The sequence below is a fragment of the Corvus kubaryi genome, unplaced genomic scaffold (genome assembly GCF_017639235.1).
Source record: "Corvus kubaryi isolate FWS band 111438036 unplaced genomic scaffold, C.kubaryi_AGA036_p1.0 split3-73, whole genome shotgun sequence".
In the NCBI taxonomy this organism is placed as follows: domain Eukaryota; kingdom Metazoa; phylum Chordata; class Aves; order Passeriformes; family Corvidae; genus Corvus; species Corvus kubaryi.
In genome coordinates, this window is record NW_024582091.1 from 29669156 (window position 1) to 29694091 (window position 24936).

Sequence of the window (24936 nt, forward strand, 5' to 3'; positions counted from 1 at the left end):
CTTAAGACTTTCTCAGTCAACTGCTTTACATAAGATGTAACTTCCCCTGGGGCAAAATACTGCACTGTGTGCTAAAACAAGTACCATGCACCAACTGCCTGGCCAGTGTACAGCAGAAACAGTATCAGCATTGTATCATTATTTAATTATAACACAAATTATATCACTGTTTAAATCATGACTGCATTTGAACTAGGCACAACTGCAGGGCAAACACCTGCCAGCTCCTGCCCCAATCCAAGTCACAGCCCCACAAGGTGTGCGGTGACTCTCCATGGAGCAACAGGCACCTCAAAACCTGACCCCACAGTGGAGCTGTCAGCACCCACCAGAAACACACAGAGACCGTCTCACTCAACTTAAAACCAGCATTGTGCACTCTGCTAATTTTCACTTTTCCTTCTTTTTTATCCTAGGATATATCTGCGTGCAAGCATGAAATTTTCTTCTCAGAGTTTCACTTCCAAGCATGGAGGATGACTGGCTTTTCTGGAAACAATGACACTGAACCCAGATGACTAAACCCAACCTTAGAAGGAGATAAACAGCAAATACAGGTTAACTTCAAGGGAAAAGACCTGCCTGTGCACATACTGGAAAAGCAAATCTTGCAAAGTATACAGAAAACTATCAAAATCTGTTGCTTTTTTTAAAATTTGGAAGGGTTGAGTTTAGGAAAAGCATCTTGGAAACATTAGCATGTGCATACAAAATACGCATTCTACAACCTATAAACCAACATGAATTATATGTTAGTTGAAAAGATGCCAACTGCAAATTTTAATAGGATGCCAAAACACAGTTAAAGGGACCATTTTAGCTACTCATATTCTCCTAGCCAACTGTACCCCTATTATTTGGTTTACAAGAGGAATTTCATATTTGAAAAATATTGAATGTAGTAGAAGTTACACATTTCTCAGCTAGAAAAAAGAAGACATGGTAACGTGTTTTTTCTATTTCCCTATTTTTGTATCTATAAAGAACAGTAATGAATGGAACACCAGTATATATAAGTTGCCATTTGTTGGTACCTTAGAAAAATTCATTCAACGTGAATGAATAAGAAGAGAGCAAGGGAATGTATCTATGTGACTCCATAGCAAGCCTTAAAATACTTTGTATCAGCACAAGTGATTTTGAGGCTTCCCCTGTTCCCTCTACTATCTAGATGGAACAAGCTTGTACAAACACAGAAGGAATATGCGACACTGGAAGACTGTGTGCAGTTCTGGTTGTCATCTATCAGATGGCACTACAAACAAAAAGCTTCCAACTTGTTTTGGAAGATTAGGTAAAAGAATATGCTCTTAACTTGTAACAGACCTTAAAAAAGCCCAAGAGTTTGTATTATCATATGAGAAAATATAAAACCTTGATAATGTCTGTGCATGCCCGATCACAGAGACCAAAACTATTTAGTATGAGTTATCCAAACCTATGAACTGAAGCAAATTTTCATTTTTCATCACCTTATTACTTCCTAGACAGAACTATTAAAATTTTGTTGTCCCACGCGTTTTAAAATTATTTATCCACTTGTCACATACCCCTTGAAAGCACGATATGATTTTCTGTTTATGGCTGATTTTAACTTAGCAGTGCCTTCCTTCCCAGGCAGGATTTCAAGAGCCTGGACACTACAGCCTGGAGTATTTTAAAAAATTTTTAAAATATTTTTAAACTACCAGTGTAGTTTGAGCTATGCTACCGTATTTCCTTTAATAATCCTTTCCCTACCCTACCAAATCCCTGTTGGAAAAAAATGTGAGATAAGTCAATCTGAGATGAGACAGAATACAGAGTTTAACTAGCTTGCTTCTTTTCACTCTGCAAAGCATGAGACTCTCCATCATTATATAACCTTGCCAACAAAACACACTCTAGAAATATTTTAAGGTTGTGTAGATGCCACGACTTCTTTACGTAACTGCCTCTCTGAAAACAGCATTAGCCTCGTGGCACCCAGAAACAAAAATTTTGCTGCATAACCAGATACTCTGAGCTTTATTTAAAGGGAATTTATAAAGTTCAGTTGCTCTCAAAAACACAGGTTGCCTATTACAGTGGGAACACTGACCCCACAAGCCTCCCTGTTACCAATCTATCAGCCCAGCACTTTAAAAAAACAAAATTAAATACAATCAGCCTTTAGCATTTAGGTGCCTCCAAGTTTCTGTCGAGCTCCTCAACCTTTAGTGCTTCCAGAAGCCATCCGAGTGCAAGTGGGAGCAGGTTGTGCCCTGAGCTCAGGGCATGGGGGAATCTGACAGGATCCCAGCCTTGAGACTTCAGTGCACAGAAACCAGACCCTACCTCACACAACCAGGTTCAGTGAAAGTACTGTACCTAGGTACCCCAGAAACTACTTTCCTTCACAATCTCCTCATTTTTTTCCCCATAACTGTTACAATTTTATGTTGACAGCAAAGGAAGACTTACTGATGTATGATGTAAGTGTCATGGCACTTTTCATACGGTTTCATTCAGGTCCTTTGTCCAAAAGGAAAAAACACTATTTTACTTAAAGTGTCTGTCTTGACCCATCCCTTCCCTCACACTCAGACTGAAGTAGAAGAGAAGGCAGTACCCTGATCCAAAGTCGTCAACCAGCCAAAAGGACTCAGAGCTGAGAAGTTTGTTTAAAAAAAAAAAAATAAAAGTTAAAAAAAAAAAAAAAAGTCACAGAAGGCAAAAATAAAATAAAAAACATCCTTTTGCAAGGGACATTTTAGTTTTCCTTATTTAAACTGATCAAAAGGAAATGGCATTTAAATATGTACAAACTGTAAATATTCTATCCAATCAATTAATACAAACATGAGACTAATAATATTGTTTTCACGAACTCTTCTGACACAAATCTTTCCAGCTGTCCCTCAAGGTGTCTCCAGAAACTGGGGGTGGCAGTGCAGAAACAAACAGGCAAAAAGAGAATCTGAACTCCTCTTGAGACAGGAAAAGACCACCTGGTACACAGAAGACTGTTGCAATTACCCAGAAGAGTTCTGCACTGAAGAAATCTTGTCTTTTTCTCCAGGTATAATGATTTAAAGGTGGGTTTTTTCTTTCAGAAGCTACCTGCTTGCTATATTTTCTTTTTTTTTTTTTTTTTAAATTTCACTGATACCCTGGACCATGCCTTTTCACCCCATTTTTTGAACCTCCAGCCATTTATAAATAACTTGAGATCAAATCCTCCCTGTGCTGCTCCCGGGTACATTCTTTCTGAGGGAGCTCAGCAGAAGTGACAGGTTATCCAACATATAAGACTCAAGTGGTGGCTATGTGTTGCTCTATGGTCTCCTAAACCAGCTCTTTTGTCCCAGTTCCTACATGCTAGCTATTTACACTCTAGCTAGATTATTTACAGAAAGCCCTATATTTGCACAAAGTAATGACTTTGGCTTATTTCCAGGTCTTGTAAACACATATTTTGCTCCCTTTTCTTCTATTACCTCGAACATTCTTTATTTTTGTAAACAAAATTTCAAGGCTTCAGCCATGTTTCACTACTGCAGATCGATGATATTTTGTTAGGAAGGAAAAGTGAAAAACCTGTTATGGCAGATTGTACCATTCTCTTGCCTTTCCCAGAATTACCAACTACCATTCCTACATGAAATCCGCATGTAGGATAGAGACACTAGAGACCAGGCTACCAAAGATGCTGATTCTGTGTAACTATTTCCTTGGTACTGAAGGAGAGTAGTATTCCTTATCTGTCTTTCTGCCTGCCACAGATACTTCCATTCGTAATCCCCCTGTTCTATGGCTCTACTTACAAAGCTGTCTAGAACTCAGAGGAAAACTTCTGATGCTACTTGACCCTAACTGCACCCATTGAAATGAACAAAGAAAGTTAGAGCCATAAGAATGAAGTATCAATGGGAAGAGGGGGAAGTCTCTATTTTGATTCAATTGCAGTTCTGTCCTTTAGCTCAAAAAATTGCCTTTGAAAACTCAAGACAGCACAGAAGATGTTGGATAGCAGAGAACACACACACACAAAATGTGCACAAGCCTGGACTGTTTTCAGAGACCAGCACTAATAAACTGCTTAATATACAAACTGCTTCTCCTTAAGTGTCAAAAATATTTGTGTGACGTAACTGACATTCACATAATTTTCTCACATTCACACAGGACAAGTGTGGACACATACTTATACAGACACTCATACATGCATCTGTCTGGAAATAAACCATATTTCTTGAATCTGGGACCAGCTCACCCATTCACCATAAGCCCATCTTACCCCTTACTTACTCTAACTTACTCTAACATTGAAAGAGCCTTTAGAAAGAAACACACATCTGTCAGAGAAGCACTTCCTTCCCGCAACTTCCAAGTTATGCTTTTTAACTTTAATTCTTAAATTAGCATAAATCTAAGTCCCATACCCCAAATCAAGGCACCAGATCCAGTAACTTCAAACAATTCAGGGACTTTAGAACAGAGCTTCCTGCACCACAGAAGGGTCATTAGTAACTTCTTAAGAAACCAAATGACAATTGATGCTTACCTTCAAAAGTCACAAGTTTACAAGAATTTGCTGCTTTAGGTGAAAATGTCTGAGCGGATTTCTTCAGAATCAGGATGCAAAGCAAAATACAACATGGATCTCTCTGTACTATAGATATAATTTATTCCATACTGCAGCTGGACATACGCTGCTTTGTTTTGTTGCTTAAGAAGTTGGATACAAATCATTATATCCCTTTGTTTTAGAGGCACAATCTCTTGGGACCCCAAGTCCAGACGTGCAGAATACTGATAGGGAAAGAGATCCTTAGTACACAAAGTCCTAAAAACAATGTGACTACGTTTTCCGGAATTTGGAAGATAATGCCAAAGAACTCCAACATCAGCAAAGCTTATGAGAAAAGATCTCAAATTTCCTATGCAATAAAATCTCCTTTTTGTGTAAAATTGTTACCAGTGAACCTTTCTTCCAGTCACAGCAGAACTTACCTTGAAGGAAGATGGGAACACTACCTTTGGGAGTCAAGACATGAATCTCTGATCTGGATGGATTGGTTTGTGTGGTATTTTTTAATGACTTTTCTGAATTGCATAAAGTTTGAAATGCTTGCCTGACCCACAGGAGGTGAACTAGTGCTGAAGCAAGGCAGGCAAGAGCACAGACAGCAACTCTACTTTCTCAAAAGCTTTGAGCTACTTAATTAAGGGGGTGAGGAATGAGAGGGACACAGACAAAATGTCTCTTCAGAGAGAGGACTGCACTCTCCTTCCCATGGTAGGAGCTCTTCAACTTCTGCAGTCTCCTGACAGGACAAACACAGAGCAACTCATGCACCTCCCCTGCTGTTCTCAGCTTTGCAAAATACTAGAACTTCCTAAAAATACTTGAATCTACACAATATAAAATAGTTTAGCACCAGCTCATCAGAGAAGTATCTGGGACTGCAGCTGACCAAAACTCCACAATGTTGTACCACAAAAAGTAAACACTACACAACCATGGCCTGTGAGAGACAAGTGCTCAGCCCAAGGGAGGCCTCAATGGCCAGTTTGGACACTTCAGGGAAGATGTGCTCATCAGCTGGAGAGATCTCAAAGAATAACAAAAACTACTTCATGCCTAGAAAACATTACCTAGGAGGAAAGACTAAATCATATTAGGAAAAATTTTCTAACATTTGACCTACATAAACATCAGACTGCTCAACACAGAAAGGCTGTAGAACATCTGGTATTGCAGATACTGCAATAGTGTAAGCATTTAGTGACAGCACTACAGCTTGTCTTCCCTATGGCCTGGCAGTCAGGTTAAACAGGTCCTTTCTAACCCTACATCCTCTCATTATTGCTAAGATCTAGGCTATTAGATGAAACTACTTTCATCAATGTTACTAGCATTCACATCTGAAAAAGTGACCTTTTAAAACAGCTAAAATAATTACTCTGTAGCAAAACCTTCCTGAAAGTTTACCAGCTCAAGATACACAGAAGTCTCATCCACAAGTTACCTGGGTGACTAGTGGCATTGGAAAAAGATAAAAGCATCTTTTTCACACTTTTATTGGAAGCAAAGTGTATTTTACACAGCAGAGCACTCTGAGGAGCTTCCTCACAGCCCCACTCCCTGCACAGGACTCCCTGTTACACACTCACCACCTGGGCAGTATAAAGCTTCAGGTTCCTCAAAAATGGCATCAAATTATCACTTAAGTGGATATGAAGATCTTAACAAGCCAATTGAAATTAAAAGAACTACAGCTTTATACTAGCATTAGAATGATCACTGTCAGAGCATATACAGTTTGATGTCATCTACTGAAATCAGGACAATTTAATACAAAGCAAAGAAAATCTAATTCTCCTGGCTCAGTGAAAACATCTAATCCTAATTCAGATACGGATTAAAAAAATTAATGATTTTGCAACTGTTTTAAGAATCTAAATGTTGTTCTGCTCTGAGAGATAACAGCTACTCACTAAAATTGTACTTCCAAACCTACCTTTCCTTAAAAAGCTGTTCAAATGCTCTTATGCTGCCTGCAAGAGAACACTGCATGCCCAGTGTTATTCTCAGCAGCTTGTGTCATATGTCCAGATATTTGGCATTTATTCACGTACCTACTACATGCTGCCCCTGCCAGGCAAACTCTGCCAGAATGACACTAGAGACATCTACAGTGGCAGGTCAGTCTCAAGAGACACTCAGCATTGCACCAAACACTGTAATTTTAGTGGTGTTATTGTACTGAACAGAGGAGCAACATGAAGAATTAAAATGTGACATAGTAATTTTCTAAACCAATACAAACTCTTGGCTCCCTCTGGTGCTAAATATAATGCTGCCATTATACTAAGCTGCCAGAGAAGTAAGGCAATGATATAATCCAATTATTTCGTGCAGTAGGTGACAAACATTATAGTAATAAGTGTTACAGCAGCAGATTTCCTCTTACAGACTAAATCCTTAAGTCCTCATTCATGGCCTGTACCAACAGTTCTTATGTGGAGAAACCAAGACACACACCTTGAAGAAGTGCCACTGTGTTCTGGTATGCACATACAGTGCAGGCTGGCTTCCTCGCACCAGGTTTTCTCTTCCTAAAAGTACAGGGTCCTCCTCATTTTCTTAAGAGCAGAATTAAAAAGCATTTCAAGTTTTTAGTGATTAAACTAGCAGTGACTCCTAGAGTAGTTTTAAAAAGCAAACCAGAACCACTTTTAAACCCACTCAATTATGCTGTGTACTACTTAAATAAATGCTGAACAGACTATACAAAATAAATCAATTTCATTTATCTATTATTAAATCTACTGTTGAACACAGCATACAGATCAAAAATCAAGCTACTTGTTCTATTCACAGGCTCAAGTGACTGTTTGGGATATTAAAAACTTAAAAATACTTGAATTTCTAGTGACACACCAAAGTATCCAAATATTATGATTTACACTGTTAAGCATTATGCCTTGAATTGTTTTCATAACTACTGGAAACTTACTTGCAACTATTACTATCTGTTAAATTTCCAATGCAAAACAAGGAAATTTAATAATCTAATCTGGAAGGGCCGAATTTTTTGCCTTTTTGTCTTGGTGTGGAAAGAAGGAAAGCAGGCAGCATGTTTCACTTTCCTTCATCTGCTCTTCTTCCCTTTTTTAACAAGATAAAGCTAGAACAGCTTAAAAATACTACCCTGTACAGAGCATCCACTTCCTACTTATCAACAGATTTAAGCACTACTACGCAGAACAAGGTGTGTGATATTAATCTCCTCCACTTCCTCAGTAAGTGGGACACCAGTACAATTCCCAGCGAAAGAGTGTTTAATCTTAAAAAGATGGTTAATGACCCTGTGGATGAAGGGGAGGCTGGTGACAAGGGCAAGAGGGGGTTGTTCCTGGTGTGCATCTTTTCATCCGGCTGTTCCTTGTACTTGCCAGCAGCAAAAAGCTGGGTCTGGAGCACAGTGCCAGCTGCTGTCCCACTCCTCTGGCTACCAGGCAGCAGGAGGTTAACCCATCTCTCCGGAGCTTCCGTCCCCTCAACCACCAGTCTGTAAATTCAGTATACGTTTTAAGGAGATTACACCTTTTAAAACTCCACGAAAACCACAGGTACAAAGGCCCTCTCAAACACCTACTACCTAACCTCAGTCAACAAATTAATTCCTCCTCCATTTCACCAACGCATAAATTCTGTAATTTAACTACCACCATGCTGAATTACCTACACTTTAGCAAACTTCGTATTTTTTATTTTAGGTCACTATTCCCAAATAAATTCAAACTCTGAAAAGAAGTTTAATTTAAGTTCAGGAAGATCAAGAGCTGGAAGTTCTTGTTCCCATGTGTTAAATATAGGTAATATCACGTTTTCACCCAGTGCCACTTTGGGCCTTGAAGAAAGGTAGTTTTCACACTTCAGCCTTAACACCCCATCTAATATGAAATGTAACACTAGTGCTTTTTAACGGAGTTCTATTTCAAGGTTTTTGCACAGTAGATATGTACCATTTTCTTCATGAATGAAACCAAAAGTATTTTTATTTTTCACAGAAAGCACTACCTGCTCTTAAAAAAATAAAAAATTAAGCAATCTGTTGTAAAAACTTTGTAAATATGCAACACTGATTTGTACTAATCTTAAAAATACAAACCATCTATTTTAAATGTTTCTATTTCATTTTAAAATAACTTTTCAGGCAAATATTTTGCTCAAATGGAAATTCAATATTCGAAAAAGAGCCTGTTCTGTGATGTATTGTTACATTGCATTATTACAAATTACAACATTAACACCAAGTATCTGCTTAAGTATGTAACATCACTAAGTGGTCTGTCGCACTTCAATAGCTTACTGAGTGTATTTTGCCTTTTCAGCTGAATGAAAAGAAATTATCTAAGCAGACTTCTGGTGAGAAATATTGAAAGAACAGTATTCACTATCATTAAGTCACACAAAAGAAATTACTTCTAAAAAAAAAAGAACTAGCACACCATCACTGGATGTCAAGAAATAGCTTTTCTTCTTCCACATGGACAGTATCAAGCAACATTAGCAGGCAGCCAGCTTAAAAGCAGTCCCTTCAGAAACTTCTCCCTTGACTGTAAACACATTTCCAGTGTGAGAAGAGCAACACCAACTGCATTTTTAGCTGCCAGTGTATAACAAGCCTTCATGTGGAGTGCAGAGGATGATAAGCCCCAGCAGAGGCACTGAAGGCCATCCCAGGCATCAAGGGCAATTTACTCACAAACACTGCTGACAGCTTAGGGCCCAGAGGTGGGCTGCAGGTTTCCTACTACAGCTTTACTAACTGACATAGCAAGCCAGAAAAAAACACCGTAATTTAGATGGCCTTCAAGCAGCTGATCAAAAGGCTCTGACAGAGGAGATGTAAACAACAGCCAAGGATGTTTCCATTTTAACTGCTTACCCCCTTGGGAGATCATCACCTCCGAAGGAGAGCTGGCAGAGTGGAATGGTGAGCCCAGTTCCTAACTGAGTCCCATCATTGCTGCAGCAGCAGGTAAACACACACTGACATCCCACATCAAACCAGGCAACCCAATGCCAACTTCCACCACTGAAATGCCTCCAGAGGTGCTGGCCAGACTGCCAAGGGACAGAAACACCTTCAACCACTGCAATTCCTCACTCTGTCGCAATAGAGGAATGAACAGATCTTGCACAAGCATAATCTTCCCAGTACTAAAAACTTAACAGTGGTGAATTGCTATTAAGGCCCATTCACACTGACAGCAATTTTAATAAAAAGTTATGTATTTACTGACATAAAGATTCTGGATTTAGTATTTTTTTTTTATCTGAACAATTTGTATGAGGATTCGAATAGGATTTTACCACTGAATATTACTACAAAGGCCAGTTTCTCAAAGCTTTATCAACTGGCTTCAAATACATTGCATTTCTGTACTTGTCATGGAAAGAAAGTCAGCACGATGTAGCTGACCAATTTTCATCTTGCAAGTCACTTCCAAGGCCATAAAAGCAGAAAGATGTCCTATACAAATCTGCAGCCCAGTAAGAAGCTAAGAGGGGAATCTGACAGCAGAACTGGCTGTTGGGCCCACTGTTCCTTTTCCACTCCAGAGGCACTAAACCTCCTAAATACATTTCCAACTTTCTGTAAGACTTTAGGCCAGCTGCCAGTCTTCTCTCCTAGCAGAACTAGCTCCTACATATTTGTGCATAAATAGTAGCTGGACTGAAACCTAACAACTCTACTGAGTAAGTAGTTCTCCTGAAAGCCAGCTTTTACACCATAGCTTTTACTTAACCTAGTCTAATGAATGCAGCAGGAGCAGGGTACTTACCGATCAATCACAAACTCCTTCTGTCTTAGCAGCCCCTCTTTAATTTTCATTAGAGATTCCCAGTTGCTGGAGTCCTGATAGCTGGTAGCTGGGTAACTTGAACGAGATGTTCCAGGTGAAACCTGCATAAAATAATTGTAGGATTAGCCCCCAAAACAGTGAAGGTAAATAATGTCCTACATATTACAGCATTTACAAAGTGGTTTGTTCTCACAGAAACCTAAGGACTGTTTTTCAGTTTAATTCAGATTTGCTTTGTATAAAACAACTGGATTTATAAACAAATTTCTTGAAACAAACTTCAGCTCAGTGTCACTGATTTTATAATTTCTCTAGTAAACAATTCATAGCTCTGAAAGCAGTTTGGAATTAATACCTCGTTAAGAATTTAACTACATCATCAAGAGGAAGACCATAAAATGGTCATATCCTATTGCAATCCTTGTAGCACTTCAAAGACATTGCTGGGTAACTTTAAACCTGCCGGTAACTGCAGGTGACACTTGCCACTGACCCGGTCAACTCCCACCTGTAACAACGGCACACAGAGAAAGAGAAATTTCCCTTGACGTGCGTGCACTTAAAATGCAGAATATGGGAATATAATTCTGGCTAAATTGTAACTGTTTCTGACAATAAAAGTTTCACAAGTAACAGGTTTCAGGCTTTCTATTCGTTTTCATAAAAACCATACTCTGTGTCTTGCAACAACTGAAATGAATGTGAACCAACAACATCATGGTTTGGAAGAAAAGAAAAAACTAACTGGGATGTTCAATCAAGAAAGCATTTATTACAAATTTATTACAAATATTTGCATCAGGAATTCACATAAGGTAAGGTTTAAGGTAGAGCTTCTGTGATCAAACAGGGATCCCAGCATCAACTGCCATGAAGTACCATTTAATCTTTTACCAGTTTTCTGAATCACTGAAAAAGGATAACTCTTTTTATTATCTGAGAAGTATCCTGGACTATGCTGTCTTTCTATGTTTTTGAAAAAGAGCAGAAGGAAAAAAAGCGAAAAACATGGCTATTAAAAAAAAAATAGACTTTAGGCTATTTTTTCTTTTATAGCTCTACAATGTTTTAAATTTCATCTGAAATTACAACAAACCGTATTAAGACCAAGACATATCATCAACAATTAAAGTAAGTTAAACAGTCGTGCTCCCTGCTTCTGGTCAAGAAGTTTGTAAGTGAATTGTAACACTGAATGGAAAGTATTCATTGCTTAAACCCCAATATCATGAGGTACTTAAGTCAGGAGCCAACTCCTCACAACATCTCTTCTGTAACTTTAAGAAGTATTTTTTCCCATTCAGTCTAGTTCAGTTCAATCCCTAGCTTGCCCGCTGATGTATTTCTGCCCATTTATTCTAATTTAAAACTTAAAACCAGGTAAGATGACAAGACTTACCATTTCTAAAAATCTCTCAAGACTGTTACACCCCCACCTCATCTCTCATGCCCTCAGGTCCCATTTATCTGCTTCAGAGAATATTTCTTTTGCTTAACAAACTGGATAGCTTCAATAGTAAGATCAGTTATGAATGATTAAAAAAAAAAGGAAAAGCCAAAAACCAAACCCAAAGAACATCAATAGTCCTACACGTTAAATACTGCATGCCAATTAAAAGAAGTCTAAAATGGTAATCTTTTTTTTTGTTTGGGCAGTGATCTAATAAAACTCAAGTAAGACACTTAGTCATGATTCTTCCTGTAAGTAACAAACATGTAGAGTCTTTATGGCTTAAGGAATCTAAAGTTTATTTTGCCTGGGTTGCTCCATCCAGACCACATCATTTCAAAGTCATCATTGGTGCTTACAGAATACCTTGGGATTGTCACATACTGTTCTGTATTAGTTATACATATGACTGGCTAAATTAAGAGGCACCAGCACAAACCTATTCCAGTGAAAGTCTCTTAGTGACCCATGCCGTGACATGCAATACAAAGTGACAACATCAGGAACTATCACTGGACTTCATGTTATGAATTTTTTTCCTTTGCTTTTCCCACTACAGTGCTGATGAATGCTTTCTTACATCCACTTCAACACCATTACACTGAAGTCAAAAAAGAAGAAAGAAACAGTCCTTATTGCAGCTGGGATTAGATCTTTACTTTTCAGAGCCACAGTCCTTCTCTACTCCAAAGAAAACTCACAAGCATTTGACATGATGAACAGGAAATATATGATTTTCTAAAGCCAAATCAACTTAATGAGCAAGATGAATTTTCTCTTCAAGACTGAACTATAAAAATGAAGAGATTAAAGACAACTATTTAAATGTGAACCTATCTTAAGTGACGACATTCTGGAAGTCACTGGTGGTTTCTCTAGGAGAGTTCTTCAATGCAAGCCCCTTACAATCTAGCACCTCTACAAACTTTGTAATTTGCACTGACGTTGGAAAAAAACTCTTCAAATTTGGTACAGTAAGTAACTATACAAGTCAAATACTGTGGCTGCTGAAAAGCAATGCAATGAGTTTTGCAAAGTTAAGAACAGAGTAATTTTTCGTGACATAGATGCCAACAATAGAGTGTTAGTTTAGGGTTTTTGTTAAATCTGAAACATAAAGCCTCCATAGATGACTCACTGAGATGCTTTAACTTTGGAACATACCCAATCCTATGGAGTATATACATGCTGTATATATATATACATAACAACAAATGAAATATTACTTTGTATTATATTGTGTGCTTCAATTTTTCACTCAGAACAAAAATGTTTGATTCTGATATCATGTTTCATCCAATTAAAAAAAAAAAAGAATATACTAAAAATACCTCTTAGCACTTCCCAAAATAACAAGACACTTCACTCATTTATGAGCACATGGTGTTGACTACTACAGACAGCTTTCTAACTGCTTTGAATTGTGTGGTAACACACAAGCAGCCCGCTTACATTTGAGTACCTTGTCTCCTAAGGATATCAAACCAAATAGTGAGACCAGATACACTTCCAGGAGTCATATTTAGAAAGCCAGCCACAACTTCAAGCCCTTAACCTGAATCGTCCACAGCTACAAAACAAAATACCATCTGGAAAGACACAGCATTCTTTTCTATCTGTCCTACAAAATACAACTATTTTTGTCACCTGGCACCTCTTCTGAGAGTATCACCCTTGTCCTGAAAACATCTGTTCAGTTAGAACAGAATCTTTTGCACAGTGACATCCAAAGGTCCTCACTAGCTTGTTTTGTGACAAAGGCTTGGCAAGCCTTCAAGTCACTGCAGAGGGAAAGTCAGCTGCTGGGGAAAAAAAAAATAATCTTTGCTGTACTAACCTAGATGCAAATACTTACTGCTGGAAGAGACATTGCTGACTGATAATTTCATGTTTATTTATCAGTGGAAAAACAATTTTTCTGTGAACAGAGTGTAACATCATTTAGACAACTTAGGTCAAATATGGCTGGGTTTTTAATTGGGCTAATTAAAATTATCTTCTCAAATATGCCCATAGTTTCTGCTTGAAGCAGATCAGTGTCTCAGCACACAGAGCAGCCCAGCATTCCATGTGTAACATGCTGTAGCACTTCAAATGATGTCATTTACTACATCACAAAGTAAAGGCGAAGTCCAAAAATGTCAATATAATAGTTAAGCTCAAAGAAAAACCCCACAAAAAATCAACGTATTTGAAAGAGATTTTTTTTGTGAAAGTTGCAGGTTAAATAATTTAGTGCTGTCCATACTACAACTGTAAAGTTTTCACAGTCCATTACTAACAACTAGCAGAGCATCAAGAATTATGCCAAGTGAGTGATCCCTTCTGGACAACTGCTTACACTGCCTTACACTATCATAAACTCCTGTCCATAGGGATCATTCTTCTCTTGCTGCATTTTACAGGCATTACCCAACAGAAGGAGAATTCCTTGCATCCACAGCTAATCCAAGGCAAAGAATCAACACAACCAATGTTAGCAGGAGCTAAGGATTCCCCTTTTGACTGACAGTTGAGGGAACACATAAGGGTGACCCCTCAGGCTGTACCTCAGGGACATCACTGGATGGATGATGTGGGAGAAAGAAGAGGTGGATGTGGCAGCAGTAAGCTCAAATGCACTACTGTCACAGAGGTGCCTCTTGCGTACGGGTCACCTGCGATAGGAAAAGGCACAGTGACTGCAGCAGTCACTGAGGAGCTCCGTAACTGCTCCCCACCCTGGGTAAGGAAAAAATTATTTACCCATCCCTTCCTCTCCACCCAGATTTCTTCCTTACATCAGGCAGAGTGTTTCAGCTCACAACAGCTCCCATAATTTAGACAATCTTAAAAGATCGTCCATCCTTCTGCAGACAAAACATGACACGGATAGTGGCTCTCATGCAGGAAAAGCAACAGAAGGCTGCAACCATGGAATAAGGCCCTAATTTTAAGGAATCATTTATACAGAAAGGCTATGCCTTGCAGAAATGCACTAGAAAAACAGCTACAAAGCTGAATCCTCCACAATGTAACAGATTCTGAGCTGGGTAAAAACAAGACTACAGACAAGAATCCCTAATTTGTGGTATCTGTATCTCACCACCACCTACCTACTGCATAACTCTGCTCTATCTTTGCCTTTTAGGGAAGATAGTGTTTCTGTTCAGCAGGATATAATCACTACATTTCTTGGCAGCAACATCTAGGCTGTATCACATTTTGCTATGCTTTCACAAATTTCCAGCAGTCACGGGGGAAAGAACATCTAATCATGCCCTTGCACTTTTATTTCAGCCATGGTACCTGTGGTGTTCTTTGGGGAATTTTTTTAATGAGGAAAACATCGTTAAAAATCAAAATTGAAACACCATCAAATTGTGAGGTACTAGGAAACACAGGTGTATTGTAGAGAGGTTAGCACTGCCAACAGCAACACAAAAATCAATAAGGCTTGGAAAAAAAAATCCCGAACACATACTTTATACAGACATGCAACCTGCAAAGTAGTTAATATAAGAGGGACCAAAATTAATGTGGAGAATAAACTTGACAGGAGTTCACAATTTAACCTGCCTGAAAATCAGCTTAATGCAAGTCACGATTGCATATATATGGTGTGACAGGGCACACAAAAAGGGGGTGAGGGAAGGATAAAATAGTGACTTTAAACAGCTCTGGCATAAACCCAGTTGCAAGAGTATGTCTGTAAGTACAGTGCCCAGAACCAGAAAGTCACTGAAATGGTAAAACATGTTCAAAGAGAAACTTTCATGACTAAAAATCTTAGGAAGAGTGATTTATGATAAAAAGCTAGATATCATGAAGGCTGAAGAGACATGAAATCAGACAGTAAATATCTTGTTTCCTAGGTTGAGAGTCCATGTAAACTAAGGTTGATGGAATGAAAATTGAGATATGGCAATCTGGGGTAAGAGTATCAGGAGAAAACAAACAAACAAACAGAAACCAGCAAACAATAACAAAAAACCTCATCAAACCAACTAAAGAGATGGAGAAAAGTAGCAAAAGCATATTACAAACAACTGAGAGAAGATCCAAATTTTAGAATTTTAGAATCTGCACTGGATTAAGTTTAGAAATAAAGGGGCAAGCCAGTCCTTACTTGCACATCAGGACTTCCTTTCAGTGTTAGGGTTAAATTATGCATACATGTGACTAAAGACACACTGCCTACACTATGCCAAGAGCAGAATAATCACAGTTAGGCACCAAATAGACAAAAATTCAAGAATCAAAATTCATTTTAAAAGGGATCACCTCAAAGATACATAGCCAGACCTGAACTGCATGGATGGTACATCTGTTATATGACTTTTTAAAGCTTTTCCAATAAAAAATTAAAATACTAATGCTATTTACACACACCACCATCATCATAAACTTTTAGAAAATGGAAAGTTTTCAAAATGGAGAAGAATAAACAGTAACAGCATTCACATGCCTCCTAAAAGCAGCACTCGCTCTAGTCATTACACTTTCACAAGCACGTTTCTTCGAACTTCCTTCACAAATGAAATCCCCATTGCACACAGGGCAACACACTTAATTCAAACCTCACAGATTCTACTCTCATAACCCTGGGAGGAACATGACAGTCCTACAAGTCACTGTTATTTGTATATTTACTTCTTCCCCAACATTGTTTATACTGCAGCTGAGGCTTCTGAACTTTATCAAGGTTAGGTCTGATAACCACAACAAGGGAGGAAGACATGGTCCCTTGGCACAGTAGCTTCCAAATGAATTAAGAGCAAAGCATAGCAAGTACACGGTTGCTGGGATACTACAAGAGATGGGAGAAAACAAAGGCTAAGGTCAGATAGCTATTCACCATGGAGGAAAAAATTTTAAATAAATAGAAAACAAGCAGAGATTTTCTACTGATGGCATAGTTACAGGGTTTTGATAGCAACTGTGTGGTCACTTAAATGTGGCATAAATGTACACTGCTATCAAAGGGAGGGGGCCTGTTCTCCTGCCTCTTCTCACCACTTCAGATGTTCATACCTTTCAGCTCCCTCCTGACAGCCCCAGTCCTACACTCTTCCCTCCATCCCACACACATGAAGGTTATTTGTATCTCAGTCAGACTCTTACCAGATTCATTGCACAAGGCCATGTGAGATCCAGCACTGGCACATACTCTTAAGCAGGAAAGCAGTATACAAGACAACACATTTTGCAGTGGCACAGCTTTGTGCTGAATTAGTACGAACATGACCACAAGCTGAATTATCTCAACTCCAGGCACTGCCAAACCCTCCCAAAGTACCAGTGTATAGATTGAATATTTTCTAAACTTCTGAAAAAAACCCTACAATGCAGTTGCTATGACATTGTCAAGTTGCTGGCCAAGACCTGGTGTTTAGATAAGCCATCAGTTCAAGAAAAGGAACTTGCACATCAAGATGGCATAACAGATTAAAAGTCTTCTGCACTTTATTACCTTTCAAAATAGTCCTTTCTGTGTCGTCTATATGAATTATGAGAGCACACACAGGACCAGCAGTATAGTCCTAGCCTACAGTCAGAGAGTGCCCGTGTAAGATCTCTGTGTTCAGAACCTGCATTCAGCAGGGGATCCTGAATAAAGCAGAAATATAACAGGGGACTAGTGAGGGAAGGGAACTGGAATTCTGCTCACCACTTAACTGGCAAGGTTTTGTTCCTCTTACCATCCCTGATGGTACTGTGCAAAAGCCTCCAACGACAAAGAAGTCAATAGATTAACTCTGAAAAGACTTTGCAAGATCCCTAGGGATGCATGTTGTTAGCGCAGAGACAAGGGCAGTCTCCTAGAGGAGGCTGCAGCCACCCAGCACTCCTCCCTGACTTTCCTGACTCTCATCTCTGCCCCCTAAGTTACTATGCTCCTGAAGGGTGACACTGGCACTCTCGGAGCTGCACACAGGATATGATACACCCTCCTCTGCTTATCTTCCCCTGAACAACCACACTTGGTTTGCTTTTATGTGTTGTTATAACATTCCTTCATACTCCATGCAACACCAATATTATTTTTGTCATAAATCCTTTCCATTTATATTCTGGCAAATGTTTTGAACACAAAACACTTCTAGGTGCTACTTAATATGACGTTAAAAGCAACAGTGCCTGGAATTTTCCACTGATAACGACTGGGTCTTTCCTAAGTATAGAAGCACTTGTTTTATTAAGTGTTCATTTTATCTTCCCACTGCATTTAAATTCAAATGCTCTTTACTATTGAAAAAATTTAAACATCTGGAGATGAAAGGGAGTTTCCACAAGAACAACATTTTTTTTTTAAAGCTTTTAGTTGAAGTTTCTGTTAAATTCATTATTTCTTTTTGTTTCTTACTCTGTCCTGAAAAGCAGCATGACCAAAAAGTGACTACAGTCATTCAAAAAGACCACTGTTTTACGCGCTGCATAAATACAGGACATGTTATTCACTACAAAAAATTATGAACTGTACAAGTAAGGCAGAAGTAGCTTAAAAAAAAGAAATAATTGTCACAAATAACCATGAAGGACCCGTAAAGTATCTCAGAAATCCTCAACCAAGTTCTGATCATTAAATGTCCATTGCTAATACATACAAACACCAGTTTACTGAGTGCCAGTCTTGATTGCTCACTTACCATGCTTGCTCATGGCTAAGGTGGATGTAAAAAGTGACCTAGAAAGCAATTTAAAAAGCATCTGGTTTTTGCCTGCCTGCACAAACCTTGTAAGGATGAGCAGAGCTGGCCATCAATCTTGCACAGAAACTAACAGGAGTTCTCCTGCAACAAAAAAGTAACAAAAAGGGAGTGCAACCTGGGTGAATATAAGAGAAAAAAAGCCACAACCCACACTTACCCTACTGGAAACGGAAACTTAGAAAAATCTTATAAGCACAGAGCACCAAATTTTCTTAATGAAACATGCAAACATATTGGAAGATAGGGAAGCCACTATGAATTTAATATGAAGCAGGAGCATACATTTGGGGAAAAGTGATGCTCTGCAATTTCTTTATCAAGTGTCTGGATTTCTCAAATGGCAGATGTCTAGATTCTGTGAAGGGTGTTGGCCCCTAAATGAGAAAACTGAGCCTCTTCTTTCCTGCGTTCCATTTGCTTTAGCTTTTCATGACTTTACAAGAAACATGAGCCATGTCTGTAACACTCAGCACAATTAACTTTAAAAGAAGTTTAAAAGAAAATTAAAGTTTAAAAGAAACAAAAGAATCCCACAAAAATAAAGCAGAAACGTTAAAAATATTTGTATTAGAACAAATCCAAGTATTCCCACAAACTCAAGAAAGTACATTTTATTTAAAAACAATAATCCAGGACTGGTCTCTATGAGCACTTGCAGAAAGAATGGAGTGAAATTACTGGAACACGTGCACTTCAAGTTTTACAGATGCAACATGATCTGTTGCATCTGCACATGTTATAGCTAATGGGGAAGGAATGATTAGGTAATACACTTTTCCACTTCCTTTTAGGCTGATAAACCAAAATTGTTAGCAGTAACAAAGACATCCCCTCACACACACACCTTTGTTCTTCTCCAGCTCTTATTACCACAAACACAGATTTAAAAAACAAGGCAAAAAAGACAAGAATACTCTATAAACAATGGCAAGTGAGGGATTTAGTAAAGTTGCCTTACCAGGGATTGGCAGAGCAAACCGAGTTCTCTACTAAAACAGTCTCGTGCAGAGTTACTAAGATCTGTAGACATCAGAGCTCTGCACAACGTTGAGTACAGTACTCGTTTACATTTATTGGTGACTACCTTGAAAAACTTCCAGGGGTGGGAAAATCAGAGCCATACTCATGTTTTCTGTCCCAACTACAGGAATTCTTCCCAGAAGGAATTAGCTGTTTCAGCCAGCAAACCAAGCAGAACAGCACATGGATCTACCGTGAAGATTAAATTGCTCCAAGCAGGGATTTTACCACCATCCCTGTACAGCATCACATATATGATATATCATCACATAAATATTTCAGTCACTTGCCCCAGAATTTTGAAAAATAAAAAAAAACCTGATTTTTTAATTTTTTTTTTTTTTTTTTAAAGGCTCACAAGGAGACACCATGTACTTGCATGACTGTCTCAATTTCAGATGCATTTACAGAGGCTCTGCACCTCTGACACAAATCAGGCCCTGGAATCTCAGAAGTCAGACATTTGAAAATCCTAGCCTGAAACTTCTGCATCACTGATAAACAGAAGAAATGTTGCCAATTTAACACTGGACTGTGTGTGAAACCAGGAACCACACAACCATGGAAGGTAGTCCCATAATTCGTGTGTGAAGTAAGCGACAGATATTTGAACTGTTTGGCTTCAATCCAGATTGAACCTTTTCCACTTGAGTTTATGAGGGGTACTTGAAACACACTTGTCTCTAGCAAAAGCAGCAGTATGATGTAAGGGTGCATCCAAACATCCGTGTCAGTGTGTGAAGGTGTTTTCCTTCCTTGCAAGATAAACTCATAGGGAGCCCTAGCACCTTCTTTATATAAGCAGAAAGGCTAGAAGTTCACACTAAAAAAAAATAAGTATCACTTTCAAGACTAGCAATTAGTACTTGTACCTGTAGGTCACCTGTAGGTCTCCAAGTTTCTTAAAAAGAAACTAGACTTATTATTCTCATTCTACAGAGAGGAAATTGAGACAAGAACAAAGACAATTTGTCCATGTCTCTTCAAAGAGCACCAAAACACAGTAGATTCTCTAGTGTGGAAACCATTTTGTAATCCAAATACTGGTTTCAACAGACACAAATGAGACTATCTCTACCTAAAGAAAACAAAATGTGTTGATTGAAGTAGGCTCATTTAGAAGGTGGGAAAATTCATGTTTCAGAATGAACTACCTTTGTTTTCATTTTCTAATTCAAGAGATGTCAATGATAATGTTATACCAAGTACTCACATAACCAATTGATACAGAGGACTGTATTTCAAAATCATAGAACCAATTCATTTTCAATAAAGGCCACAAAAAGAGGAAAGCAAATAGTTTCTTTTGTAAGAACAAAGTCATAAAAGCAGGACAAAAGCTCTCCACATGACCACAGTGGTCAGGCAGCTACAGCCAAAACAATCTGTGAGACCACACTTGACAAAGCTTCCATGCTCCAGTGACTTACAGCAGAACTTCCATGAGGAAGCAGCTGCCTGAAACAAAATACATAGTCAGAAAATATCTGCAAGACCAGGAAATCTCTTCTTGCTATTCAGAGCTAGTCTGAACCAAGGAGTGGACCCCTGTTTTTATTTGGTACATTCTGCAACAGAATAAAGAAAAATACGAAGTTTTGTACCTCAAATTCTCAGGTAATGAAATTCAGGATCTTAATTTTCTGGGGTGCTTTTTTGCTGCATGCTTTTTTCCTGCAAAAGTAATTTTGAATCAGCACTCCACTTCCAAACAGAGAAAAGACATTCTGCTTCTTAAATAGACTTCAGTGATTTCTGAAGAAGTAAAAAAAAACCTTAGTGTTTTAGCTATGAATTGCATGAAACAAAGATATGAAGCAACAGATAGCTGTTCACCATGGGAATTGTGCTAGTCTTATTTATAGTCACTCCGTAGAGGGAAGGGGAAAAAAAAACTAAACTGCAGAGCAATGGACAGAAGAAATGAAGAAAAGACACACACCATTCTGTAACACCAGAATGTAACACCAAGCAAGAGAAAGAAAGGTGTTTCTGGTTCCCACTTCTCAAAGCAGGGACACCTGAAAATCAGCCTGAAAACTCTTTAAAAGGTTGATTTAATGCCATTTCCATGTTGATCTGAATGAAGATCCTAGTGAGGCAAGATGTGGAGGCCACTGGTCTACTTGCTGCCCCTCCACACTACCTGAGGGTGATCACTGCAATACTCTGCACAAGCGAATCCTTCAGCTTCTTAATGCTGCCAAAGCATTCATCGTTTGGGTAATATTTATGCATTTCTGTTAGGACAACTTTCAGCTGAAAACAGGTAGCAGCAAAAGCTAAAGCCCAATCATTTCTCCTCAGTTCTGAAGTTACCCTTTCAAGTGGAGATAATCCAGCACCACCACTTGTCAACTGAAACACGGTCTTCCAACTTTATCTCTCCTTCATGTGCCTTTGTCCCGCTGTTCATCTATCACTCACAACATGTCAAATAACACAACTAATCTCTGTGCTTCCCAGAACAGTTTATCTGAAAGACACTCAACACAGTTTCTTAGGTATAAGGATCTCGGCACACCACCTAAAGCACATTGTTCAGCCTTACCAATAAGCACTAAAACACAGTTTTCCCAGGCGTTTCACAGAAATGAAGAACCTTCACTGTAATGAAGATCACTGAATTTCCTATCCTGTCTCATGTTGCTATTTTGAAGACACTTGGCATCACGGCAGATACCTGCTACTAGTAAATTATATGACCTTCATTAACCTAGTGAAAAGGTACACTTCATTGCTGTGAAAGCCACCAAGTACTTACAAGAACAGAGTTTTTTGTGTTGTCAATATTTTGTTGCAAAATAAACCATCTACATGGGTCAAGTCTGTGCTAATAGTATTGTCTCCATGTGAAATAAGTGCTTCCTAAGGTGGTATAGGAAGAGGAAGGACACAGTCAACTTTCAGAGCAAGAGCCAGGCAAAACTTTTTGTTTCCCTTCGCTTCTAACACTGGGTCAAAGCACCAAAGACAATAAACAGGCGTGACACACTTCTGCACACTGTGATTTACTTTAATGGTTTAAGGTTCATGCCAGTAACAGTAACTGAAACAAAAACATTCAAGATGACCTTTCCAAAAAATGTCTTTGGTCAGTAAAAAATCAGACGACTACCAGAGCCTTCACCACTCCCAAAAAGAGAAATGTTTCAGACTAAGTTGTATAGTTTTCTAATGATTTATTTTGTACTTTTTTTTACATCACTTTGCAACGGTATGCTTTAAAAGCTGCAGCCTCAAAAAGTAATTTCATCTTGTTTGTAGAGATGAAAAAAACCATGAAGATCAAATTAATTTAATGTCTATCCAATGGTTAGGAAATGTAAATACATCTTGTCCCAGAGGAGAATAACATGATGCAAAGCCTAGATTTCTCAGCAGAGCTCTTTCCTATAACACTAATAAAGACTGTAAGTCTCACTATAGAAAAGCAGGAGCATCTGCAGTCTCAGAAAGGCAACTTCCTCCACATAAATCCAGAAGATACTGAGATTACAGATGTGAGTGAGATTCACTGAAGTCCGATAATCATTAAAGGAGGCATCAGGTAAAACATACAAGCAAAAGGGCCATAAGTCTATCAAATTCAAGTAAAAAACCTCAAATGCATTAAAAAAACCTATTATCTCTGAATTGATGAGGCTGTTGCCTTATCTGGTGTGATTCTGGAATGCTATTCACATCAGCACTGAAAATGTTGATTTTCCTGCACTTTCGAAGGAAGGAAAAACTCACATTTCCCTTTAGGCTGTATCAGACTTGCAGCACAAAGGGGAAGGATACATTAGCTGGGTCCTTTCTCTTAGAGAACAGGAAAAAGGGTCCTGTAAGCCATATTTGCTGAGATCTGGATGGCTACAAGCAATTACCCATCGCAGAATCAGGCCAGAAAACTACTGCTTACAAAAAGGAAAGATCTTATTTTAGAGTTCAGCTTCAATACCAACATCTGCTACTCCGTCCCACATACACACAAACTAGTGCACATCTGTGGGAGCATTCACTTCTTCCTTCTCTCTGTTTTGCGTTACTGTTAAACCAAATGTGCAACACAAGAACCTCTGCCACGTGAGATCACAGAGGTATTTCTGCAGTGTGAGAGAAAACAGCAGCAGAGTCATGAAACAACTCACTAACCAGACTACTCAGACTTACTGTTGAATTTCTTTACTTGTATATTATAAATAATTGGACTTGGGTCACAGCCCATTTCTATGTAGAGTCATGATTATCAGTGGACCAGACAGTGACACCTCAAACTCTTTACAGATTATAGAGGTGGCCAGTGTCTACAGCTCAAATTTTGAAAACTAGCACAAGAAAGGCAAAAATAATCCAGGAAATTATTACCAATGTGAATAGAAGTCTTACGATTATTATTTAAATATAGCAGCTGGTATGCTGAAGTACAGCACGTCTCTTTTTAGACGTTATCCCAAACATCAACCAGATCTCTAAATAATTTCTGAGAAGAAACATGTTCTAGTGGTAGATTCCTAATCCCCCTGGAGAAAGCCCAGATCATCTCCATTTAAGGTCAAGCAGGCAACAGCTGCACATTTTTGTTCCCCAGAACAAAATGCAGCAGACCAAAACCTCCAGAACAGATTCCTTTTTTAAAGCCTTTCCTTTCTGATATCCACGGGTGTCTGGACCTGTTCACCCAGGAGTGAATGAAAACAGCACAATGATGTGCTCATATATTGTGTCTGTACTTGTCAGACTTGACATGTCCCATAAGCAGTACTTTGGCATCTGCCTCAGAATCACACCAAAACCTCCATGAGTTACACAAGGGAATGATACTAACCTGAACTACAAAAATGTTCTCAAGAGACTGTTCCTAAACAAGCGTGTTTTCAGAGAACCAACATCAATACAAGATCTACAACCCTCATGGGGTCTGAACTTGTACATGTTATTGCTATTTGGCAAATACATTTTCCATCTTAAAATTCTTATCAGAGTTAGACATTTAGAGAAGATGTGTATTATATTGCTGATGAGAGCCTAGTATTTTTTCAGTGCCTTAATTTGTACATTAAAGTATCAGTCTTTAAAATGGAGACCAAGCTATGACTGTGTCAGCAGCTCACACACAAAACCAAATTCTTTTAATGTATCTCATTTCTAAAAAGCTCCAATTCATTAACAAAAAGAGCCAAAAATTTGGGGTAGTGTAACTAAATAACATGATAATTCTACATCAGTTTGGTAAAAGGGTGGAACGGCATTGCAGCTGCTGCAGTGCTGGGTGTTGGACTTCATAACAAAATATAGAGGGTGAATTTCAATGGTACAAGTTTCATAGTACATCTTAGAAAAAGCAAACGATCCAATACTAGCACTTTTCTTGGCTGACAGCATGCAATAAAAACATGAAACATCCCTCATAAAAAAGCCAAATAGTTTGCTTGACTGTGAGAG

At 38.6% G+C, this 24936-nt stretch overlaps 1 protein-coding gene across 2 annotated transcripts in view; it reads right to left on the bottom strand.

The window, feature by feature from the left end:
* The window catches only part of CEP85L (centrosomal protein 85 like), a 137666-nt gene that overhangs the window by 17135 nt on the left and 95595 nt on the right, over positions 1-24936 (bottom strand). For both annotated transcript variants that reach the window (XM_042016109.1, XM_042016108.1), the window contains exon 4: positions 10324-10445. In XM_042016109.1, the coding sequence (XP_041872043.1) occupies positions 10324-10445 (122 nt within the window). The remainder of the gene's footprint in view (positions 1-10323; positions 10446-24936) is intronic.